General features: G+C 44.9%; 1 protein-coding gene across 7 annotated transcripts in view; it reads right to left on the reverse strand.

The window, feature by feature from the left end:
- Nucleotides 1-2,776: 2,776 nt before the first annotated feature.
- The window catches only part of LOC126535758 (allene oxide synthase-lipoxygenase protein-like), a 134,400-nt gene continuing 114,994 nt past the window's right edge, over nt 2,777-22,182 (reverse strand). For 5 of the 7 annotated variants that reach the window (XM_055073373.2, XM_055073375.2, XM_050182549.2 and 2 more), the window contains 3 exons: nt 8,649-8,828; nt 4,358-4,521; nt 2,777-3,108 (listed from right to left, as the gene is read on the reverse strand). In XM_055073373.2, coding sequence (XP_054929348.1) covers nt 2,994-3,108; nt 4,358-4,521; nt 8,649-8,828 — 459 coding nt within the window. In that variant the 3' untranslated portion in view covers nt 2,777-2,993. Of the gene's footprint in view, nt 3,109-4,283; nt 4,522-8,648; nt 8,829-22,182 lie in introns of all 7 variants that reach the window. The other 2 variants (XM_055073376.2, XR_008613572.2) reach the window with 2 other exon arrangements.

Below are 22,182 nucleotides of genomic sequence, written 5' to 3' on the forward strand. Positions count from 1 at the left end.
GAAGCAGCACTGCAGTCGCTGCTTTGTATTTATTGAAAATTTAAAGCAGTCCACAAGTTGAATAAGCTCTTCCAGATTTATCCGCTTTTTCCAGAAATCCACAACAACGATAGCGAAAACGCAAAAGCAGACATAGAGGAGATACTGTTGCTGAAACAGTCATTGTACTACATGGCGTACAATAAAGGAAGAATTCACGAAAAAAAAAACACTGGGGAGGGGGGGGTTACGTGCGAAAACCACGATTAGATTATGAGGCACACCGTAGTTAGGGGATTCCGGAAATTTGGACCACTTGAGGTTCTTTGGCGTGCACCTAAATTTAAGCACATGGGTACTTTCACATTTCAGCCCCACCGAAATGCGGTCGCCGAGGCCGGGATTCGATCCCGTGACCTCGTGCTTAGCAGCCCAACACCATATCCACTAAGCAACAACGGCTGGTAACAATTCATGCAAAATTAAAATCCAAATATTGAAACGTAACTCTACTGTTTGTCCAAAAATTTGTCGTATGTATTGGCTCTAGAGTTGCAACAGTCCTGAGTGACATAATACGCAACGAAGCTTGCACAGTTAAGTTCATTTAGCAATGTAATTTACGAATAAATAAATAAATAAATAAATAAATAAATAAATAGAATATTAATCAATTAATAATTTAATTGAATCATGTTTTGTGATTTGTTGATTATCTATTTATTTCTCACAGGTCTAAACGTGGCTACAACACTGTCAACATCGTGTTGCGCGAATGTTGGTTAGGCCTGACGTTCATTCATGACATTTGCAAATAAAATTAAGTGCGATTTCTGGGCTTGACACTGTCATGGCAATGAAACCTAACCTGCTTGATATTAAATGATGCTAGATCTCTTAAACTCACATTACAACTGCTGACATACCGAGACAGTAAAAATGGTATTTGCGTAATCGTGTAGTATAGATCAGCAGTGTTCAAATAACGTTTCCACAGTGTGAATGAGGTTTTTCAATCAAGCAACGAGACTGAAATTAGTGGAGTTTCTTCAGCCTACTATTTGTAGACCGGCTGAAAAATTTATGAGTATGGTTAGGTTAGCACCAAGGGCCAATAAAGGAGCCTGTATAGGAGAGAGTAAAGGCGTGCACATTTCGTTCCATACATCCATCGTTTTTCGCATGGACTAAAGAATTAGCAAACAGGTTTGGTGGTAATGTTGTCTTTGGTTGCTCTAACAAGCTGAAATAACTTCGCAAAGCTGCGACAAACAAGGTAGAGAAAACATCGGAAGAAGTGCTTGTCACACGAAAGAAAATTTGAAATTTGTAAGATGCAAAATACGCGCTGAATACATGTTGACGTTAACTTGTGGCTGTGTTTGTACAAACCAAAAGGGTCCGTGCATCAATACGAGGCCAAAAGAGCCTTTATTTGACAATAATAATTATTCGCACTTACCGAACTATTGCAAAGACGATAGGTATTAACGTTTTTTTTTTTGTACACATTAGTTCTTATTTCAACTGAACGGAACTAATAGAATAACATTAAGACTTATATTGAAAAGATCACTAATAAGTGCGTCAAAGAGCGCCTTGCAGTGACGGAAAAAATAATTTCTGGAAGATTGAGAGCTGGGCGAGTTGGAATTGACGCATTCCGAGCGCTGGTTCTGTGCTCTGTCCTTTTTCTGTTGCCATAGTTTTCAGTACTGATCCAAAGAATGAAGCAATTTCTTTCCCTAAACGACAAGTGATCTGCATAGCTTTGCTGGTTTTCCTTGTTTTGTTAACCTTCGTTGGCTCTTTTTTTGCACATGCTCATTTCTGTCTTTTAGTGTTCCAAAATAAATTCCGCAGGAATTCAGCCCTTGTGTGCGCCGGTGCGTCTATGTACCCGTCGCTGTTCGACGATGAATAAATACCAACTCGCCCGGCTTTCAGTTCTGATCAGAGAGACATGTCATTGAACTGACTTACAAGCTCTTTCAAGAGTGATTGAACTCAGGACTCCTACTTGTTTTCGAACAATTGAAATAGCAACAGCCGATAACTTTAGCAAACGTAGAGAGACGTGCAAATAATGAATTTCCAATAATTATTTAATGTTAGCAACTATCGGACATTTAGTGTGTGCTCTCAGAACACAAGGTCTGTAGCCTTAGATATACTTGTGGTTAAGTACATGATGATTCCGAAACGGAAAGAACTGCGTCTCGACAGTGACTCGAGCCGTCGAGGTCAACGCTCCTAGTGGAAAGATTCGTGCTCCGGGAGAAAACAAGCGTCGCCCGCCGAACCCTCCGAGCGCTTTTATGTCGTGGCGGCACGGCTCGAAGAGAGCACGCCTCCCGTTCTCTACGAGGTGGCGTTCTGCGTGAGCACGACTCACTGTTACTGCAGCACTATATGGCCAATGAGTTCGGGCGGAAATCTGCAAAGTGCAGCAAGTCTCATTAAAGAGTAGCCCGAAACTACAAGTGAAACCCGCATGAGTTGGAAATTGAAGGAAACCCTCAATTCTGCGAACATTATTTCTTAACGACCTCTGTACCTTCGTGGTGCTCTCTGACGGATGAGGATTCTTCAATTTCGTCCTTTAGCAGACCGAGCTGCAGCGTGCTCTTTTTCAGGATATATATACACAGGCACAATGGCGTCGTTCAACTTCTGTTCCACATAGCTTGCGCACGTGGGGAACTTATAACTACCGGAACTGTGCACGCCCACTGATAATGTCACTCACCCGCAGATGTCGCTGTGCGTTTACGCGAAACGCCGGACGTTGAACACGTTTCTCAGCTTAATAAACAGCATTTTTATTTGACGCAGATTGTTAGAGGAAACGCACGTCGCTTGCATATTGGCAGAATGATAGCGTGTTTATGTACAGCTGTGATAAAATTTAAATAAACAATTGAGCAGTGACTGTGGTCGTCGGGTTTGATGATGGGTATTAAACAGATTCCCTCGTACTGCCTGATGGGCTAGTACACGGTGGTTTGCGTATCCTAAATGCTGATGGAATTCGGAACTATCTCCGGGTCGAGATACGGGTAGGGGATGTCTTTGCAACAGTTTCTTTTCTTGATGTCTTCGCTGATCAACTTCAATTCTTCTCGAAACCTGAAATGTAAAAAAAGAAAAAAAAATTGGTGGCTCCTTCTTTCAGAGAAATTGGTCATAACAAGTGAAACGCGTACTCTAAAGAACAGTGCCAGCTTTGCTACACATTCACAAATACAAGTCCATAAACACGCAGTCTTTTATTAATTGCAGTTTCGCTCAAAGGGAGAAGCAATGACAGCGATAACAAGCACGCGAGGCCTTTGCTGCTGCGCAGCAACTGCGTCGTATGGGCGCACGAATTGAGCCCGCGCTCACGTACGCATGTTCAAAGGCGAGCAGACGCGCGAAAAACGGCCGCTGTGGTTCAACCGGACGGCTGTCGTGGATCATCTTCGAAAAAAGCCCCTGAAACGCGCCACGAACTCCTTCGCCCGTAGACAGCAACTGGCCGCATGACACCTCCAAGCGTCCATAGCCAACATACTCCAGCGACCGTAGTCCAGTACGCTCAAATATACGTCAACAGACACATCTAAAGTCGAGACGTATTAAACTAGACCTTTTGTTCCTTCATAAGGTGGTCCGCGGCATTATACACTGCCCAAAAATTCGTAATCATGTGCAATTTTCCGTGCCGCAAAAAATACCAGGCAACATTCTACATCTTGTTATCGGCCTTGATGCATTAAGGACGGTCCTATGGCTCGATTCTTAAAGAAAAGGAATAAATAAAGGAAAGAAAGAAAAGAAATAAAAGAAAGCGCATGTAATAAGTATTCGGCCTTTATTGAATATTTCAGAGTCCGTGTGTTTTGTATAAATGTAGATAATGATGTTGTATGATTAACTAACATTTAAGACCGCCTCCTCATTTCGTGTTTCCATATTTGTTTCTCTATCCCCTCCCAATGCTTTCTCTACCAAATTTGTCTTCCCTGTATATTTTGTCTCGTGTATTACGTTTGAAGTGCACCAGTATGAAGGCTCTGTAGCTGTTCCTGGGCACTATAATAAAGATGTGATTGAATTATTATTATTATTATTATTATTATTATTATTATTATTAGAAACAGCTGACCATGGGTTCATTGCTGTATACAATACAGTAAACCGCGCAGCACGCCGTAGCAACCGCCAAAATTGTTTCCCGCGTTCTGTCTAGGTTGCGCAGAGAAATGAAAGAACTAGAGCAAGCGAAGTACACTGACGCAGTGGGGTAAACAAATATTCACCGAAAACAATAGGACAAGATCGGTCTGAAATGACGCTCACGACGGTGCCTGGCAAGCGAAGAGAGGGGCCTTACTCGTCGGCTGCCTTGACGGCGTACGGCTCGTACATGTACTGGATCTCGAAGTCCCCCAGCGAGTTGGTGCCCTTGCTGCTGAGAAGCTTCGTGATGATCATGCTGTCGAGCGTGACTTGCCGGGACGGTAGGATGGAGACGATGTCTTCTTGCGTCCACGCCCTCTGCACATTACATCTCGGTCACACTCCCCTCGCCAAAGGAAGCAAATGCTTGCCTTGGTTGATTTCGTGCTGCATGTTCTCCTTACTGACGTCAAAGTCACTTGTAGTTTACCCTTACCAATACTCAACGCTGCTGTTGACGTGTAAAATACACACATCGTTTACAGACACAAAGGCAGCTGGATGTCGAAATAACAGTCATTCACAGAAGGCATTATCTAATATGACGCTTAATACGTTGCACTCATCCTCGGTCGTCGAATTCATGCGCTTCAAAGAATTCAAAGAATTTTTATTGTGGACATAGAGAACGTGACCTGTTATTCGGTTATTTTTTCTTAATTGAACGCTCAAGTTATGCAAACTAAATTTTATTGCGATAAACATTTGATCATCGTGAACAGCATGATTAGCGTATTTTTATGTCCCTTGCAGGACGAGAGCCTCTTCCTGCGATTTCCAATTACCCGTCTTGCGCTAGCTGATTCAAACTTGCAAGCGCCTGCGAATTTCCTAATTTCATCCCCTATCCTAATTTAACATTTATAAAGATTTATGTTTGTTAAACTTTCTAAAACTCTGCCGCAACACCGGTTATAAGGAAATGTTGGGGAGTGCAACGGACCACATATTCAAGTGGTTCAGCGGTTGCCTGAGGGTGGCCTCTCCGAGTTTTGCACATACTCGAGTAGAAATAATTAGTGTGAATTGTGCGCAGAAAGCAAACTTTTGAAGCGCTGGCTAGATTGTAACAAAATTTGAAAGCTACACTTCCGCCAACATTGTAAATCCATGCGCTGAATTTTATTGTTCTTTGCTAGTTTCCGAAATTATGATTGATAGAAGCTCTAAGCGACTATATGTGCTTGTATAGCTATCCTCTATAAAATTACAGCGTGGTTTGCAATGTTTGCTTAGATCGCGTCGGTTAGCTCGAATATATACAACCGAATTATTTTGCTGCTTTTATAGTTTCGCAATAATGACAACGCTTATTGAGAAGATTTAGCTTAGTCTTCTACATTGCCTTAACACGTTCTTTTATTAGTATAGAAGGCGGTAAGTTTGAAAAATCGGAGGAGTCATTTTAATTTCCGAATAATTTTGGCGTCGGAAGACAGCAAAAATTGAACAAGGGCCATATAACGTAAAACTATTCCAATATGTTTCTATTCCAATCTCCTGACGTCAAATTTGCGTAACCACCGACGCAAGCACAGGCGGTCACCCGCAGGGTTGTCTGAACACACCAATAAAACGCTCTCCTCGTTCATAGGAGGTCACTTCTGTTTGCTTGAAAAACGAATAACATTGCCTACACTGAGCGGTTTGTCGTAGCTAATTGGCTGACAAGAGGCGAGGATAAAGCTCAAGTGGAGAGGGATTCAATGGGGCAGAGCCAGTGCACTGAAAATCGATAACCGGGTGAAGAGGGTGGTGCCGGCGTCTGCGATTGGCCGGATTTCTCTTACTTAGCTTGTGGTGGCTGGTCAAAAATCGTGGTGGCATGCAACGGAAGCTTAAGGATGACGCTAAAACTGACCCTCAGCAAAGAAGAGTTAGCAGAATGAGGTGGTAAACGTGCCGAAAGGGCTCGAAAACGTTATACGGCCACGCAAGAAGTTTTATTATGCGCAAATACACCCATGCTCTCCGGCAGGTGCGAGTAGCCAACGCCTGAGCGATCGGCAGCAGCCATCTCTTATTCCTTTCGGAATGGGGCAGCCTGCGGCTATTCAGAAGAAAATACAGTGTTGTTCGGCATATTAATACATCTTTAATGTGTACACGTCACTTTGACGCGCTGAGTTTTCGCGGTTTTGTGACGTCGCGTGACAGGCAGGTGAAGTGGGTGGCGTGCAGCGGTGGCGTAGAGGTAGAACACCCGCCTCGCGTGCAAGACGTCCCTGGTTCGAATCCCGCTGCCGCGCAATTTTCCACCGGATTAAAAAAAAAATCCGCGTGTTGATAAAATTGTATAAACAGGCCTGGAGTGTGGCCTGATCCCGGTGACCAGAACCGGTAACGCACTCCCTCACCAGAGCAGGATTGGCCACCCTGGTGCAGTACTTGGCCACAACCTCCTATATGAACACAACAATCAAGCCAACCCGAATACTTTTGACCAATAGCCGGCGGCTAATGGCGAAAACGTGTCGAATCAGAAATAACTGTTTTTCTTTTTTCTGTCAAATCATGCGTAATCAGTGTGTACACATCATATCGGATGGGGAGGTATGGCAGTTTTCGTGACGTCGCGTGACAGGCAGATGAAGTGGGAGCGGTCGAAAAAAGTTTTTCACCAATCGTGGAGGGCTGATTGCAGAATTGGAATAGAAAAGTTTGGAATAGTTTTAAATTATGGTGCCCCAAGTCTTGTGCAGCGTGATGATAACGGTTTTCATAAATTCAGATTGGTGAAATAACACGAAATGAGTAAAGCTATTTTGAATTACCAGAATCGTTCCGATTCATAACCAGTAGTTTTTTTTGTTGTTGAGCAATTACCATATCTTTTGCACTCTGCATCCTTGCTGGGCAACATCATTGAATTTTGCGAAATCAGTGGCACCTTCTTGGCTTGCAATGGCATAGCTTACAAACACATCTTCCGACTTTCTCCTGTAATGCATGGGGATGACGCTCTTGCCGCATTGCAGCTGACTAGCTCCATAACAGACTGAAAACTAGTACCTTAGCCAATACTATGCTTTTTTTTTTGAAACGTTAAAAAGGGCTTCAGACATCCATATATTAGGGCTATTGCGACTCTCAACAACCTTGAGCAGAAACAGCGGAAAGGAACAGGACGTGATCAAGGGACAGAGAACAGCGCTGACTGACAACGAAACGTTTATTCTTTCAGGCAGCATACGTCTGTCCTATTCTTAGGTCCTGTTCCGTTGCGCGAACCAACCAGTCAAAAGACGTACAGTACGCTGCTCAGCAACCGCCACAACGTCAGAGTTTTGGATGCATACTCAAGTTACTCAAGAGGGCACTGCCTTTCATTCAGCTCATTGATGCTTGCCTTCGAGCTGTTGCTGCAAAAGTCAATGCTTGGATATCACCGCACAAGAGATAACAGAGCAATCGTTGTCGATATGCTTGCGCAACAGGAACAAAGGCGTGTGCAAGCTGCATATCGCTGTTGATTAGTACCTTCATTTCTTGAAGAAGTGGTACTTGTCAACGCACTCTACAGCAGAGCCTAAGCAATGTTTTTGTTGCACGTCAGTCTTCTGAAGAAATCGAAAGGTCCTGGAATAAGTTCTCCGGCGGTAGCGCACTTGAGGCGGGAGGCTTATGAAACATCTTGAAAACATCCTCCACGATTTACACACGCTTACGCTGGCTGTTGGCTGAACTCGGATTACTGGTTTTCTAGATTACAACGCGAGCGCTCGGATAATCTTCGCTGCTAAAGGAAGCAAAACATCAAACTCGTTCTTTGGTCGAAAAATTGTAATTTCCTGTATAGTGCTCCTCCTTCAATTTGGAAAGGCAACGTGTTGAACATCTGAATGCAGTATTCCAAGCTTCGCGATAATCTAGTTCTTAATCAAATTTTACTGACTGTGTGCGTTTTTCTTGCGGCTCGCATCCTATGCTAATCTATATCTAATTCTGTGTGCAATAATGTAGATGATCCACTGCGAATTAGACATTATTTATGCACGGAGCCCTTTTGCGGAGCACGTTACCTTGCAAACATAAAACAGCAGCGACGCCTTCATTTATCATACGAACAAGAAATGTTGCTACCTTATTTTTCTAAAAGCCTTACACAGAACGTACCCTCAAAATTATTTAAATTCTTGGATTTTAAGTGTGATTATGATCTGATTACGAGGCACGTCGTAATGAGGGACTTCTAATAATCCGATGACCTGGGTTTCCTTAACGTGCACCTCGATCTATCTACACGAGCGTCTTTGCATTTCACCGACATGCAGCCGCCGCGTGCGGGACCGAGTCCACGCCCTCGAGTTCGGCAGCACAACACCATAGCAACCGCGGCGGATCAGACCGCGTCCTTCGCGATCTGTACTGGCGATTTAAATTGGTCGGGACGTTCGCGAGCATCTTTTTCTCGACGGAAAAGCTGCTGCCCCTCACGCACGCACCTTGTCCTTGGGCGGTCCATTGTAGAGAAACGCCGGGTAGTTGGGCGGGAAGGCGTACTCCTCGTACTGCTGGAAGTTCGCCGCCGCGTGTCCTACACTGCACTGCTGGATGATGGCCGTCACAGTGTCGATAACTTGCTCCACGTTGGTGAAACAGCCGTGCTCGTCGCCGGGCACACCCTGCGGCCAAAAGAGCGCGTACGCGGAGAAGCGGCTCAGGGGCAGAATTCACTAACGAACTTACGAAGAGATTTTACCGTAAGAAATATCTTACGAAAAAGAAAACGTATTGACAGAGCTAAAACCATTCGTAATATGGGCGAGCTTGCGATGTCCGCCACTGCAAAGACGAACGCTGTACGTAATGGTAGCGCAGGTGCGAAGGTCAGTACTTGCGCCAATAGTACACACTGTAAGCGCAAGTCGATTCACAAAACCTGAAACGCCGTCGCAGCTGGCGACTTAAGAATAAATTTCGACGACAGGCGGACAGCAGTCTTATGAACCTAATTATGTCTATCTGTGGCACTCGAGCTCACGCGGGTAAGCGTTGGAACACGCTGTAGCGGCCCATTGGCCAGAGGCCAAAACTGATAGCCAAGGATGGCGCGTGCTTATAATTTTGTGGTGCGTTCTGATTTATCATCTGAAATGCATTGATAAGCTTTAGTGCATGAATGTCTTGGCAGTGCGTTGCTGCGGAAGGCAGTACATTATGGCTGTGCTACGAGCTTCTGCTGAATTTCTGATAGGCTCTGTTTCTTTACGAGCGCATAAGCCGGATTTTTAATATCTCTATGACACTCTATTGGGTAAAGTAGCAATGACAACCATCAACTTTGTCATTCATAACTTTTGAGCACTTCCATCTATTTTTTTTTCTAGTTTGAGCTTTCGCTCACTCATAGGGCTTCGGATGATTATATTTCCCGACGAATTTGCGGCTACACATCTCCACGAGACATAAAACAACGAAACAAACAATTTCTAATTATGAAAACTTTTTGCTGTTGTGCAATTCGCTGTCGTCTTCGGTGCTGTTAGCCTCAGCCTTCTATTATATTACTCACAGCTTCAATTCAGCACCAAGTCGAAGCGCCGTAGTGTCTGTGCTCACGGTTTACGGTGTGAGCGAACGTATGCGTACGACGGACGGCAATCCTGTCTATGATGTGAAGCGGGACGTCAAATACGCAGACATATAAAAAAAGGGAATAGCGAATAAAATCACGTACCTCCATTGATACAAAAGTTATGCGGACTGCTCGAGTGCGTGTGTCACGCTGCCACGCACACATTTCTATATACAGCCTGTCTGACGCGTATCATTAGAGACACTCGTAAATAAGGCTGATAAATACGCCCCCACGTTTTTGTTTTGCATGCGCAAAGCCAGTAACAGACAACAGGCCGTGGGAAGAGCAGACGACAGCGTAAAGCAACATCAAGCGATAGCTAGCGTCATCTTATGATTTGCTGGAGGTGCTTATTCTAAAACCCAAACTTATATAAGTCTTGGGAGAAATGAAGTCACTCACGTCTTTCAATCGCTTCGTGCAATGTTTCCTACTTTTCCATTTTTCACCTCAAAATGTTTTCATAGGCATTTGTGAACTCAGCGCAAGAATTTTCGTCCATCCGGTGGCGGTCTAACGGTGCTCCACACCTGCCGCGCAGACGGATGAAAGAGCCGGAACACAGTGGCCTGATATCACGAAGTGAACGGTGTGAAGCGTGCACGGCGATAAGCGCAGTCCCTAAAATATTTTCTACCCGGGGACACGAGTCCCTGGTGGGCAATGTAGCGGCTAATGCCGCTGCCCGAGATCCCATTCTCCGGGCTATACCACCAGGTTCACGAGCACCGGTAGACCAACAAGATAGCGTCCCGAAAAGATACGCCGATATCCTGAGCCACTACAGACTGGGTAGGGGGATCTATCCACCCCCGCATCCCAAGCTGACATGAGAAGAGGCGGTGATCTTCCGAAAACTACAGACCGGCACATTCCCGCACGGCACCCTGCTTCACGCCATCTATCCTACGAGCTATACTCACAAATGCGCTTTCTGCTCTACGCCCAATACCCTCTACCACATGCTATGGGAATGTCAACAAAACCCATCGACACCGGCCGTCACCGGACCAACCGTCGAGCAGAGGGAGGCCCAGCTGACAAGCTCGAACCCTGAAGACCAGCATCGCCTGGTGAGCAGGGCCAAGCTATCGGCTCAGGCCCATGGCATCCTGGACTAGGGACGCCGCCCACCTCGGACGATTTTACCGTCGGCTCATTTCTACTAATAAAGTTTATTCCTCCTCCCATCCGCAAGATCAGCGGTTGCGGCACTCGAATTATGCCGACTTGTCTGCTCTCCCGGTGGCGCACAGTTCGAAGTCTTTACTCTGTGCTATTGGATGAAGCTACGACATTTGCGTGTATTTAGCGGTGAAAAAAAAAATCCCACAAGTAACGCCGGAAGAAGTAAAGAAAGCCTTGGGAGCTATGCAAAGGGGGAAGACAGCTGGGGAGGATCAGGTAACAGCAGATTTGCTGAAGGATGGTGGGCAGATTGTTCTAGAAAAACTGGCCACCCTGTATACGCAATGTCTCATAATTTCTAGCGTACCGGAACCTTAGAAGAACGCTAACATAATCCTAATCCATAAGAAAGGGGACGCCAAAGACTTGAAAAATTATAGACCGATCAGCTTACTATCCGTTGCCTACAAAGTATTTACTAAGGTAATTGCAAATAGAATCAGCAACACCTTAGACTTCCGTCAACCAAAGGACCAGGCAGGATTCCGTAAAGGCAGTAGCGTTTACGGAATCCTGCCTCAACTCAACAATAGACCATATTCACACTATCAATCAGGTGATAGAGAAATATGCGGAATATAACCAACCATTATATGTAGCTTTCATTGATTACGAGAAAGCGTTTGATTCAGTCGAAACCTCAGCAGTCATGGAGGCATTACGGAATCAGGGTGTAGGTTAGCCGTATGCAAAAACACTGAAAGATATCTAAGCGGCTCCACAGCCGCCGTAGTCCTCCATAAAGAAAGTAGCAAAATCCCAATAAAGAAAGGCGTCAGACAGGGAGATACGATCTCTCCAATGCTATTCACAGCGTGTTTACAGGAGGTATTCAGAGACCTCGATTGGGAAGAATTGGGGATAAGAGTTAATGGAGAATACCCTAAACAAGAAAGGGGCTGACAGATGGAATGGCACACTGTGGTATAAAGTTTGTAAACAGGGATAAGGTGCCTCAGAAAGGCTGGCCAACGTTTCGATAGGAGGACCTATCTTCGTCAAAGGCGGCCTCGTCATCCTCGGCGTGTTAGTTTTAAAGGGTTAGTGCAGTGACGTCACGTGCGGGTGTTGTCGCTGGCGGCTGGTTTTAAAGAGAGAGATTACCAGAGGAAACAAGCGCTGTCGTCCGACGTCTGTGAGCTTCATTCCCAAGACGAGGGGACAAGAGCGTGAGAGTGGGCACGCGGGGAGAAAAGAAAAGAAATAGAAGCAGAAAACAAAGAAAAAAAGGAAGAAAAGGGGGGGGGGGAGCCAGGGCGGCACCAAGACAGACAAAAAAAAATGGGGGGTGAGAGTGAAAGAAAAAGAAAGAAAAAAATGAAATTTTTGGTGAAAAAAAATGAGTGAAATGAAAATGAGCGTGTTGGGGATGCGAAAGGTTAGGAGGTATTCCAGGGGAGTCGTTGGCGGCATGTTTTTGAGGCATTAGAACGGCCGGTCAAGCGGTCAGTGTGCGAGTAACACAAAAGACAAAAAAAACAGACACACAAAAAAAAAACATGAGTTGAAAGTGACCTGAGTAGCATAGCAGTAATACGTCGAGTAATCTTGAAATAGTTAAGATGGCGACGAGGAGTCTGCGGTGCAATGTATGGGGTGACTGAAACCCAGCGGCATGGTCTTTCAAGGGGCACTGCCCCAGTCGCTCAACGTAGGTGTCGTTACGGCGGCATCCAGAAATGGCGATACTCTGGGTTGAGGCACCGAAAAAGGCATATTGACTTCGGAATGTGTTGATGAGGGGGTTTAAAAAAAATAGGTTTAAAAAAAAAGGGGGGGGGGGCAAGGGAAGGGAGAGGTAAGGGGGGACCGATACCGGAATAACAAACAGGAGGGTGACGCGCGCAGAAGCGGGCGGGGGCAAGTGTACATGGAAGAAGGGGGTCGTACAGTTGGTATAGACGTAAAAACCTGAAATAGTACATTAAATTAGGTATTGGGCAGGAAATTTTTTTTTCGAAATGGAAGAGTAGGTGAGGTTAAGAATTAAAGTTAGCTGGTGGCCTAATGTGTTTTGTGTCTTGGTTGATGATATGAGAGTTTCAGATTTAAGTTAAAGCGTTTAAAGATTCTAAGTTGCCGCGCGCCAAATTAATTCCTGTCGGGTGTAGGCAATTAAACTTGTGTATGAGGTATGATTCCGTATACTTCCTTTCGCGAGGGGTACGGAAATTTGTTTGTAGTATATAGAGCCTTGCTTTGTCAAATATATGACCATGTTCATTAAAGTGGCTGGCTACTGCTTTGGGTAAATTGTGTTTTGTGCGGTGACCATTGAGTCTTGTATTGATTTGTTGTCCAGTCTCACCTATGTATTGTTTGCTACAAGCGGCGCATTCTAGACAGTAGATTACGTTGCTTGATGTGCAGGTGAAAGCCGAAGTTACCTTGTGTGTGTAATTCGACGCTGTACTTTTTACTGTTGTAGTAGATTGAATGTGTTTGCATGTAGAGCACCTGGGGCGGCCACAGGGATTGGTTCCCAACTTCCTCTTTTTCTGTAGTTGGGCGTGCACAAGAACATCTTTAAAATTAGTGCTGCGTCTGTAGGCTACTCTGGGAGGGTCGGGAAAAATCTTCTTAAGTTTCTGGTTGCTGGTGAGAATTGGGTAGTATTTACTTAGGATGTTATTCACGTTTGGGAGTGCGTTTGAGAATTTAGTAGTAAGAAGAGGCGTTGTTGTTCTTGTGATCCTCGGGCGGGGCTTGAGGACTTCGGCTCGATCAAGTTTGGTTGCAGCGATGTAGGCTGTTTGAAGGTCACTGTTTGGGTGGTTCCTGTTTGATAGCGTTTCTTTAAGGTGATCGAGTCTATCTATGTAGTCTTGGTTTTCAACGCAAATGCGACGTAGTCGTGTGGCTTGGCCTTTAAAGATGCCTTGTTTGCAATGTCTGGGATGGTGGCTGGTATATTCTAGGTACTGTTGTTTGTAGAAAGGTTTCCTATACAGCATTGTCTTTAGCTCCCCATTGTCGATGTATATTGTTGTGTCCAGAAAGTTTATGCGCTCAGTTGAGGATTCTGATGTGAATTTTATTGTTGGGTGAACAGAATTTAGAAAGGCTACATATTTATCTAGATTGCCTTGTCCATGTCCCCAGATTATGAGTATGTCGTCTATGTATCGTAGGTATGTGTGGGGCTTGGTAGTGCAGCGCGATAGGAAATCTGTTTCTAGAATCCCCATAAATATGTTCGCGTAGGTTGGTGCAAAAGGCGTACCCATGCTTGTACCATGTATCTGTAGGTAGTAACTCTCTTCAAATTCGAAGTAGTTATGTGTTGGAACTAATTCAAGGAGAGCCAAGTAGACTTCAGTAGAGTGTTGTGCATTGTGTTTAGACAGCGTTTGTTTTATCGAAGATAAACCATCAGGGATTGGAATGTCGGTGTACAGCGCCGTGACGTCTAGTGTTGCGAGCATTGTGTTGTGGGGTAGTGTGCCTTTAGTATTAATGTCCTCTATAATTCTCAGCAGGTGGGGCGTATGTTGTACAAATGACGGAAGTGCTTTTGGCAAGTCACCAAGGTAGTGGTTAAGGAATGTGGAGATGCTCTCTGTCGGGGTGTTGTTGTTTGATACTATCGGACGGCCTGGGATAATAGCAGTGTATAGTTCAGCGGATGGAATTTTATGAATTTTCGGAAGGAGGTAAAAACGCCCGGCAGTTCTGTTGCTTGGTTTAAGAAATTTGTATTCTGACGGTGTTATCAATTCATCAGCCAAAAGTGATTTCAGCCTGTTGGTAATTGTCACTGTGTAGGACAATGTCGGATCGTTATCTAGTTTGCGGTAATGTTCTGGGTTGTTTAGTTGTCTGTAAGCCTCGTGCTTGTATTTTTCTATTGGCCAAATAACTATACTTCCACCCTTATCTGCTTCCTTAATAACAATGTCATTCCGGCAACTCAGATTTGAAATGATATGATTCTCCGACGCAGTTATGTTTTTAGGTCGCTTAGATGTCTTGGATTGGTTTATAATTTCTTTAGTGACAGTTTTAAGGTATATGTCAAGTTCTATGGCTTGTTCTGGTTCGGGAATCCAAGTGGATTGGGCTCTAAGTAGTGTCGTCCCGGTGTCTGGTGTGTCTGCAAAAAAGTGTCGGATACGCATTCGTCGGGAGAATTCTGAGAGGTCCTTGTGAAGCTCGAATTCATTTATTGTGTTGTTCGTGGGGCAAAAGTTTAGGCCCTTGCTGAGTACGTCTATTTCTTTTTGACTTAATGTTTTTGAAATGTCTATAACATTGGAGCGGTTTAGTTCTGTGGAAGTTTCCTTCCTGGTCTGGTACTTCTAAACTCGAGGTCCCTCTTGTCTGCGTGTGGTGGCTGTTTGGCTGGAAGGTTGTTTTTTGATTAAAATTTGCTTTTTCCCTTTGTTTTTGAACCAATTTTCTAGATTGTTTTTCGTCGTAATGTTCTAAATCTCTCTTCTCATCTGGTGTCAGGGTTATGTTCCGAAGTTCGTGGCTAATTTTCGATTTGCTCTTCGCAGTGTTCTTTGAGGATATTCAAAAGTGAAAGTGAGGCATTATGTAATATTGTTTGCCAGTTTGCACGATGGTGTGGTGGGAGTGTTCCTAGAGCTGGTACAGCCTTGAGTGTTAGACCTTTAGGAATTATATTTTTCTCTGTGCAGATTGTGTAGGTTTTCAGATGGGAGGTGTAGCTCACATGTTTTTTGGTAAGTTCTCTTGCCTGTAGGAATTCGGTGCTTCGTGGCATTGAAGAGTTATTGATTTGCGATGTCTGTCATTTACTTGTCTTTTTGCGGGCAGATTTGCGTGGGGTGTTTTTCTGCTCGGCCGGTTTATTATCGTATGCCTGGCTTAATTCGATCTCGGTCTCTGATTTTGTGTGTGTGCAGGCAGGCGTGTGGGGGTCTGTGTGTAGACTTCGGTGGTGGGTTTTCTGTTGTCTGTTGCCATTGTGTCTGTTTGTACTGTGGTTGATGTCATTTTTGGTGTTGTGTGTGCCTTGTGGTTCTTTTCACATTCCTCTGTCTGTGTTCCAACTGTTCTTGTGTTGACTGTTTCACTTGTGCAGTGGCTTGCTTCCCATTCCACTGTCTGGATTCCCTGTGTTCTCGAAGTGACTGTCGCAGTTGTGTTGTTCGTGGTGGCACGCTCCGCAGAGTTGGTGGGGGTGGTATTTGAGGTGGAATTTAAAAGAGTTTTTCTGTACTTGTCCTTAATAAAGGACTTGATGTGTTGGGAAACTAGCTTTATTCCACTGCGGTTCAAGTGGAAGCCGTCCCAAGCTAGGTGTTCGTGTGGTGCTTCGTGTATTTCTGCGTGGTGCATGGTGTCAACATTCTTATGGACGTGTTCTAAGTTGAAAATTAATGAGTTGAGTTTGTTCATCTCCTCATTGTGCTTCATGAGTGCATTAGTTTGGTAGAATAGTGGGCGGTGTTTGTTTTTTAGGCGGGGAGCGACAGTCGTTATGGTTATATGTGCATTTGGGCGAGCGGCTTGAATGGTTCTTATTACGTCGTTCATGGACTCTATCGTGTCCGCGGCGCTTTGTGTTCTTAGGTTGTTTGTACCTACATTGATAATAAAGTGTGTGGTGTCAACTGGCGTATCACAAACTAGCGGTAGAATATCTGATGTTTGTGCCCCACTAAGGTGTCTTATGTACGGCGCGTGTGGGCGTGGTGGAAAATGTTCCTTCCATTTCGAAAAAATTGTTTGCCTGCCCAATAGCTAATTTAATGTACTCTTTCAGGTTTTTACGTCTATACCAACTGTACGACCCCCTTCTTCCATGTACACTTGCCACCGCCCGCTTCTGCGCGCGTCACCCTCCTGTTTGTTATTCCGGTTTCGCGTCCCCCCTCCCCCTCTCCCTTCCCTTGCCCCCCCCCCCCCCTTTTTTTTAAACCTATTTTTTTAAACCCCCTCATCAACACATTCCGAAGTCAATATGCCTTTTTCGGTGCCTCAACCCAGAGTATCACCATTTCTGGATGCCGCCGTAACGACACCTACGTTGAGCGACTGGGGCAGTGCCCCTTGAAAGACCATGCCGCTGGGTTTCAGTCACCCCATACATTGCACCGCAGACTCCTCGTCGCCATCTTAACTATTTCAAGATTACTAGACGTATTACTGCTATGCTACTCAAGTCACTTTCAACTCATGTATTTTTGTGTGTGTCTGTTTTTTTTTTTTGTCTTTTGTGTTACTCGCGCACTGACCGCTTGACCGGCCGTTCTAATGCCTCATAAACATGCCGCCAACGACTCCCCTGGAATACCTCCTAACCTTTCGCATCCCCAACACGCTCCCAAGCCCCCGTATTTCTTAAAAATTTCATTTTTTTCTTTCTTTTTCTTTCACTCTCACCCCCATTTTTTTTGTCTGTCTTGGTGCCATCCTGGCTTCCTCCCCCCCTTTTCTTCCTTTTTTTTCTTTTTTTTCTGCTTCTATTTCTTTTCTTTTCTCCCCGCGTGCCCACTCTCACGCTCTTGTCCCCTCGTCTTGCGAATGAAGCACACAGACGTCGGACGACAGCGCTTGTTTCCTCTGGTAATCTCTCTCTTTAAAACCAGCCGCCAGCGACAACACCCGCACGTGACGTCACTGCACTAACCCTTTAAAACTAACACGCCGAGGATGACGAGGCCGCCTTTGACGAAGATAGGTCCTCCTATCGAAACGTTGGCCAGCCTTTCTGAGGCACCTTATCCCTGTTTACAAACTTTATACCACAGTGGAGAATACCTTAGTAACTTGCGATCCGCCTTGCTTAGTAACTCAGGGGACCAACTGCAATGCATGCTCACTGAACTGGAGAGGCAAAGCAGAAGGGTGGGTCTAAAATTAATCTGCAGAAAACTAAAGTAATGTTTAACAGTCTCGGAAGAGAACAGCAGTTTACAATAGGTAGCGAGGCACTGGAAGTGGTAAGGGAATACATCTACTTAGGACAGGTAGTGACTGCGGATCCGGATCATGAGACTGAAATAATCCGAAGAATAAAAATGGGCTGGGGTGCATTTGGCAGGCATTCTCAGATCATGAACAGCAGGTCGCCATTATCCCTTAAGCGAAAAGTGCATAACAGCTGTCTCTTACCAGTACTCACGTACGGGGCAGAAAACTGGAGGCTTACGAAAAGGGTTGTATTTAAATTGAGGCCGACGCAACGAGCTATGGAAAGAAGAATGATAGGTGTAACGTTAAGGGCAAGAAAAGAGCAGATTGGGTGAGGGAGCAAACGCGAGTTAATGACATCTTAGTTGAAATCAAGAAAAAGAAATGGGCATGAGCAGGACATGTAATGAGGAGGGAAGATAACCGATGGCCATTAAGGGTTACGGACTGGATTCCAAGGGAAGGGAAGCGTAGCAGGGGGCGGAAGAAAGTTAGGTAGGTGGATGAGATAAAGAAGTTTGCAGGGACAACATGGCCACAATTAGTACATGACCGGGGTAGTTGGAGAAGTATGGGAGAGGCCTTTGCCCTGCAGTGGGCGCAACCAGGCTGCTGATGATGATGATGAGCGGTGCAAGTGCATATCGTGTGGATCGCCCTGAAGGACTGAACGAACTTATCAAGGCCGTGGTAATTGCCGTGTAAGTGTAAAGACCGTGTGAATACGTAAAGCCACAGCGCATGTATCCGCAATTCCTCACGCTTCGAATCTGCCTCAGTGATAGTTGCGTCTTCACATGCTTTAATTAGCTTCAAGAAAAATCGAAATATACTTATCCAGAAAGTGCTCAGGCAAGGAGACGAAATCTTTACAATGATATTCATTGCATGTTTAGAAGAAATATTCGTGCTGTTATACTGACAAGGAGTAGGAGCGACGATCAACGGCGAATGTCTCAATAACCTTCAGCTTGGCGATGACATTCTCCTGTTCAACAACGCTAGGGACACATTGCATTAACTTATTGAGGACCTCAACCGAGAAAGTGTAAGAGTAGATTGAAGATTACTATGCAGACGACAAAGCTAACGTTGAATAATCTATCCAGCGAAAATAAAATTACTCATGTCAACCTTAAGAGTGTGTGTAGGAGCAAGTTTCTCTAGGCTAATTACTCGTAGGGAGCCTTGATCATGACAAGGAAATTTACAGAAGAATGAAAATATGTCGGAGCGCATACGGCCGGCAATGTGCAAGCATAACTGGGAGCTCACCGCAATTTCTGAAAAAGAGTCTACAATCATTCCATTCTTCCAGCACTATCATATGGAACAGAAACTTGGAGGTTAACACCGAAACTTGAAAACAAGTCGGGTATCGCTCAGGCAAGCGATGAAACCAAGAATGGTAGACTTAACGGTAAGAGACAGGAAGAGAGTGGTGTCGGTCAGAGAGAAAACTGGGGTAGTAGTAGTTGAAATTAAGAGGAAGCTTTAGCTCGGGCCCAACTCCGACGCGGCCTATTCAAATACATGTAAAACGCAAAAACGTTTTTCTGAGATAACCCCTGGACCGATTTTAATGAAGTTTGTTGGATTTCAGAGCGAAAGTTAAAATCTAGTGACTGTTGGAAGTGGAATTTCGATTTAGGACTTGAATTTTGTTAAAAAGATTTTCAAATATTCGACCGCTTGAAAATAATAGACGTACGAAGTTTACAAATTCATAGCTCTGCATCAAGAACAGATATCGCGATTCTGTAAATGGCATCCATTAGATCATTCAAGCGGACAAATTTGATATGTAATTTTACCTCTTACGTGAATTTGTAAGGTTGGTTACATGATTTCTGCAAAAGCTTTATTTCCATATTACAATTTTTTTATATTCATGTGTAACATGAATTTTGTCCGCTTTAGATGTACTATTATATTCAATTCACAGAATTGTATTATTATTTTTTGTTGTTGAGTTACAGAGTTGTAAACTTGATAGTCTCGTCTTGTGAAAATTTTCGATTTTTGCCAATTTTTAATAAAAAATTGACTACCTAACTAAAAAATTCGAAACCGACGGTCACTATATTTTAAGTTTTTCTTTTAAATGCAACAAACCTCGTCAAATTTGGTGCAGTGGTTGCCGAGAAAAACGAATTCTCCTTTTACATGTATTTAGATAGGAGCACCCGAGCTAAAGCTTCCTCTTAAAAGGAAAACTCGGAGCTGGGCAGCCCATGCAGCTCGTAGGGCAGGTAATCGGTGGTCCATTAAAAATATGGAGTGGTTGCTAGCGGAAAAAATGTGCTGTGGAGGACGGCCGAAAATTAGGCGGGGTAACGTAGTGAACATAAAAGTACGTTGATGACGTTTTGCAACATCCAAAACACCTCCGCAATTTCAATGGACCGTTACTCTGGAGCCACAGCTCACTCCGTACTGCGAGACCGCATTTGCATGTTTACAGAATGGCGTCGGGCTCCGCTTGGATACCACCGCTCCCACCTTGGCACCGTACTATATGTGCAGTGAGTACTCTGAACAAAGTGCGTCAGTGTCGCAAGATCGACGACTGGGACCGATTTGATTCGGAACCCACCAGAACGTTCAAGCACTATTGGCTTCGTGTACTGTGCTGTGGAGTATGCTGACGAGCACTTGAGCATCGGGACGATGTTGGCTGATTAGCCTCGACTTCTATGAAGTGCTACTTGGGCTATCAAAGACAGCGTAGTAAGGGGCTTCAGGCCCTGTCGCCACTAACCTATCGTTCATTACCGGTCTCCAACATTGATGTGTGCGCGCCTTTGTGCATTTCACCTCGTCGGAATGCGGCCGCCTGAACCTGAGAAACAAACTCTTGACCTGGCGCTAGGCATCATCGTGTTTTATCAGCTGGGGAGAAGCCAAGAAAAAAGCGATGAACGCTGATACGATGTCAAAGTGTGACAGGAAGCGAAACTTGCAGGCGTGGATATTATGTAGCGAAGCTTTCTGTCGTAATATGGGGGTGCGGGTAGCCACGGCTTCTTTCTGCATTTCTTTTTTAGTACTGTTTTATTAGTCCTTCGTGCACTCGACAGTGATCCTATGAGAAGGGAGTGCGCGTTTCGTCGTCGGTTGGAGGTGGATGACATCGTCGACCAGCGCCTGAGACGGTACCGGCTGCCGAGGGAGCTGGAGCGCATTAGAACCCCACTTGCAACCGTGTGCAGCAGAGTCACATACCACACCAATGAACGTACGGGTGCCGGCCGCTTGCCTTGAAGCCAAAGAAATATATGTTATGGAGCTTTTGTTTTCATTTTCGTATTTAGTATCGAACTATAGACATTTAGTCGCTCTGTTATAATGCGCTGGTGGTGGTGATGGGAACAGGCGGGGTTAGCCTGGCAGACCTGGCCGGCAATTGCTCCGACTGGGCGCCTCTTTCTGCTCCAAATATGTCACCATGTGTCCATCGGTCCTGTCTCTTGCAGAAATGTGAGAAGAATGATTAACACTTCCAGTGCAATTCTTTTGACTGAAGTGGGGTGAACAGGCGAGGGTGGTTGCGCCTGTCGGCACTATAGCAGACGCCCGGAAAAGGAAGCTGCCGAATAGGAGTGTGCAGTGATTTGCCCTAAGAATATAGCCTCAAATACATATGCATGATGTGCGATTATGCTATCAGCTGACCGCCTTTCTTTCGTTTCTTGCCATGTAATCCGAGCTTTGCATCCTTCTCGCTTTCATACGACGCCGTAAGTTAAATGTGCTGCCACTTCCGCTGCGCCATAATCTCAGCTAAGAACTTTTTTGGCTAAGAAATTGCGTACGAACAACGCAGCTTAGTGAATTTCACCCCAGATCCCTCTACAGATGTATGGTTCCTTTCAATATGCCCTGCTACGTCGTTACAGTTACAGCTATCACTTCTGATATGAGTCGGTAAGGAGACAGAGAGAGAGAGGAATACAGGAAGGCAGGGATGTTAACCAGTCTATAGACTGGTTGGCTACCCTACGCTGCGGGATGGAAGAAGGGGAAGAGAGAGAAGGGAGAGAGAAGGTGTAGATACGTTTACGGACAGCACTTGAGTTAAAGCCGCTCGCGCAAACCAGAAGTTCTGAGAAAAGACAAAAGTGCCTTCACTGCCTTCTGAGTCGATGACCGGTCGGGACGGTGATCTAGTATGGTCTGCTCACTCAGAGGACGATCATCTAATTTCCTCAATGTGTTGGACAAAGATTGTCTTTGTGCTTGAAATAAAGTCGTTAAGGGACCGCAATATCAGCCTATAGGCCCACATCACGCTCTTTATATTTCGTCTCTTAATTTTGCGTGTG

Source organism: Dermacentor andersoni, chromosome 4 (genome assembly GCF_023375885.2).
Source record: "Dermacentor andersoni chromosome 4, qqDerAnde1_hic_scaffold, whole genome shotgun sequence".
NCBI lineage: Eukaryota > Metazoa > Arthropoda > Arachnida > Ixodida > Ixodidae > Dermacentor > Dermacentor andersoni.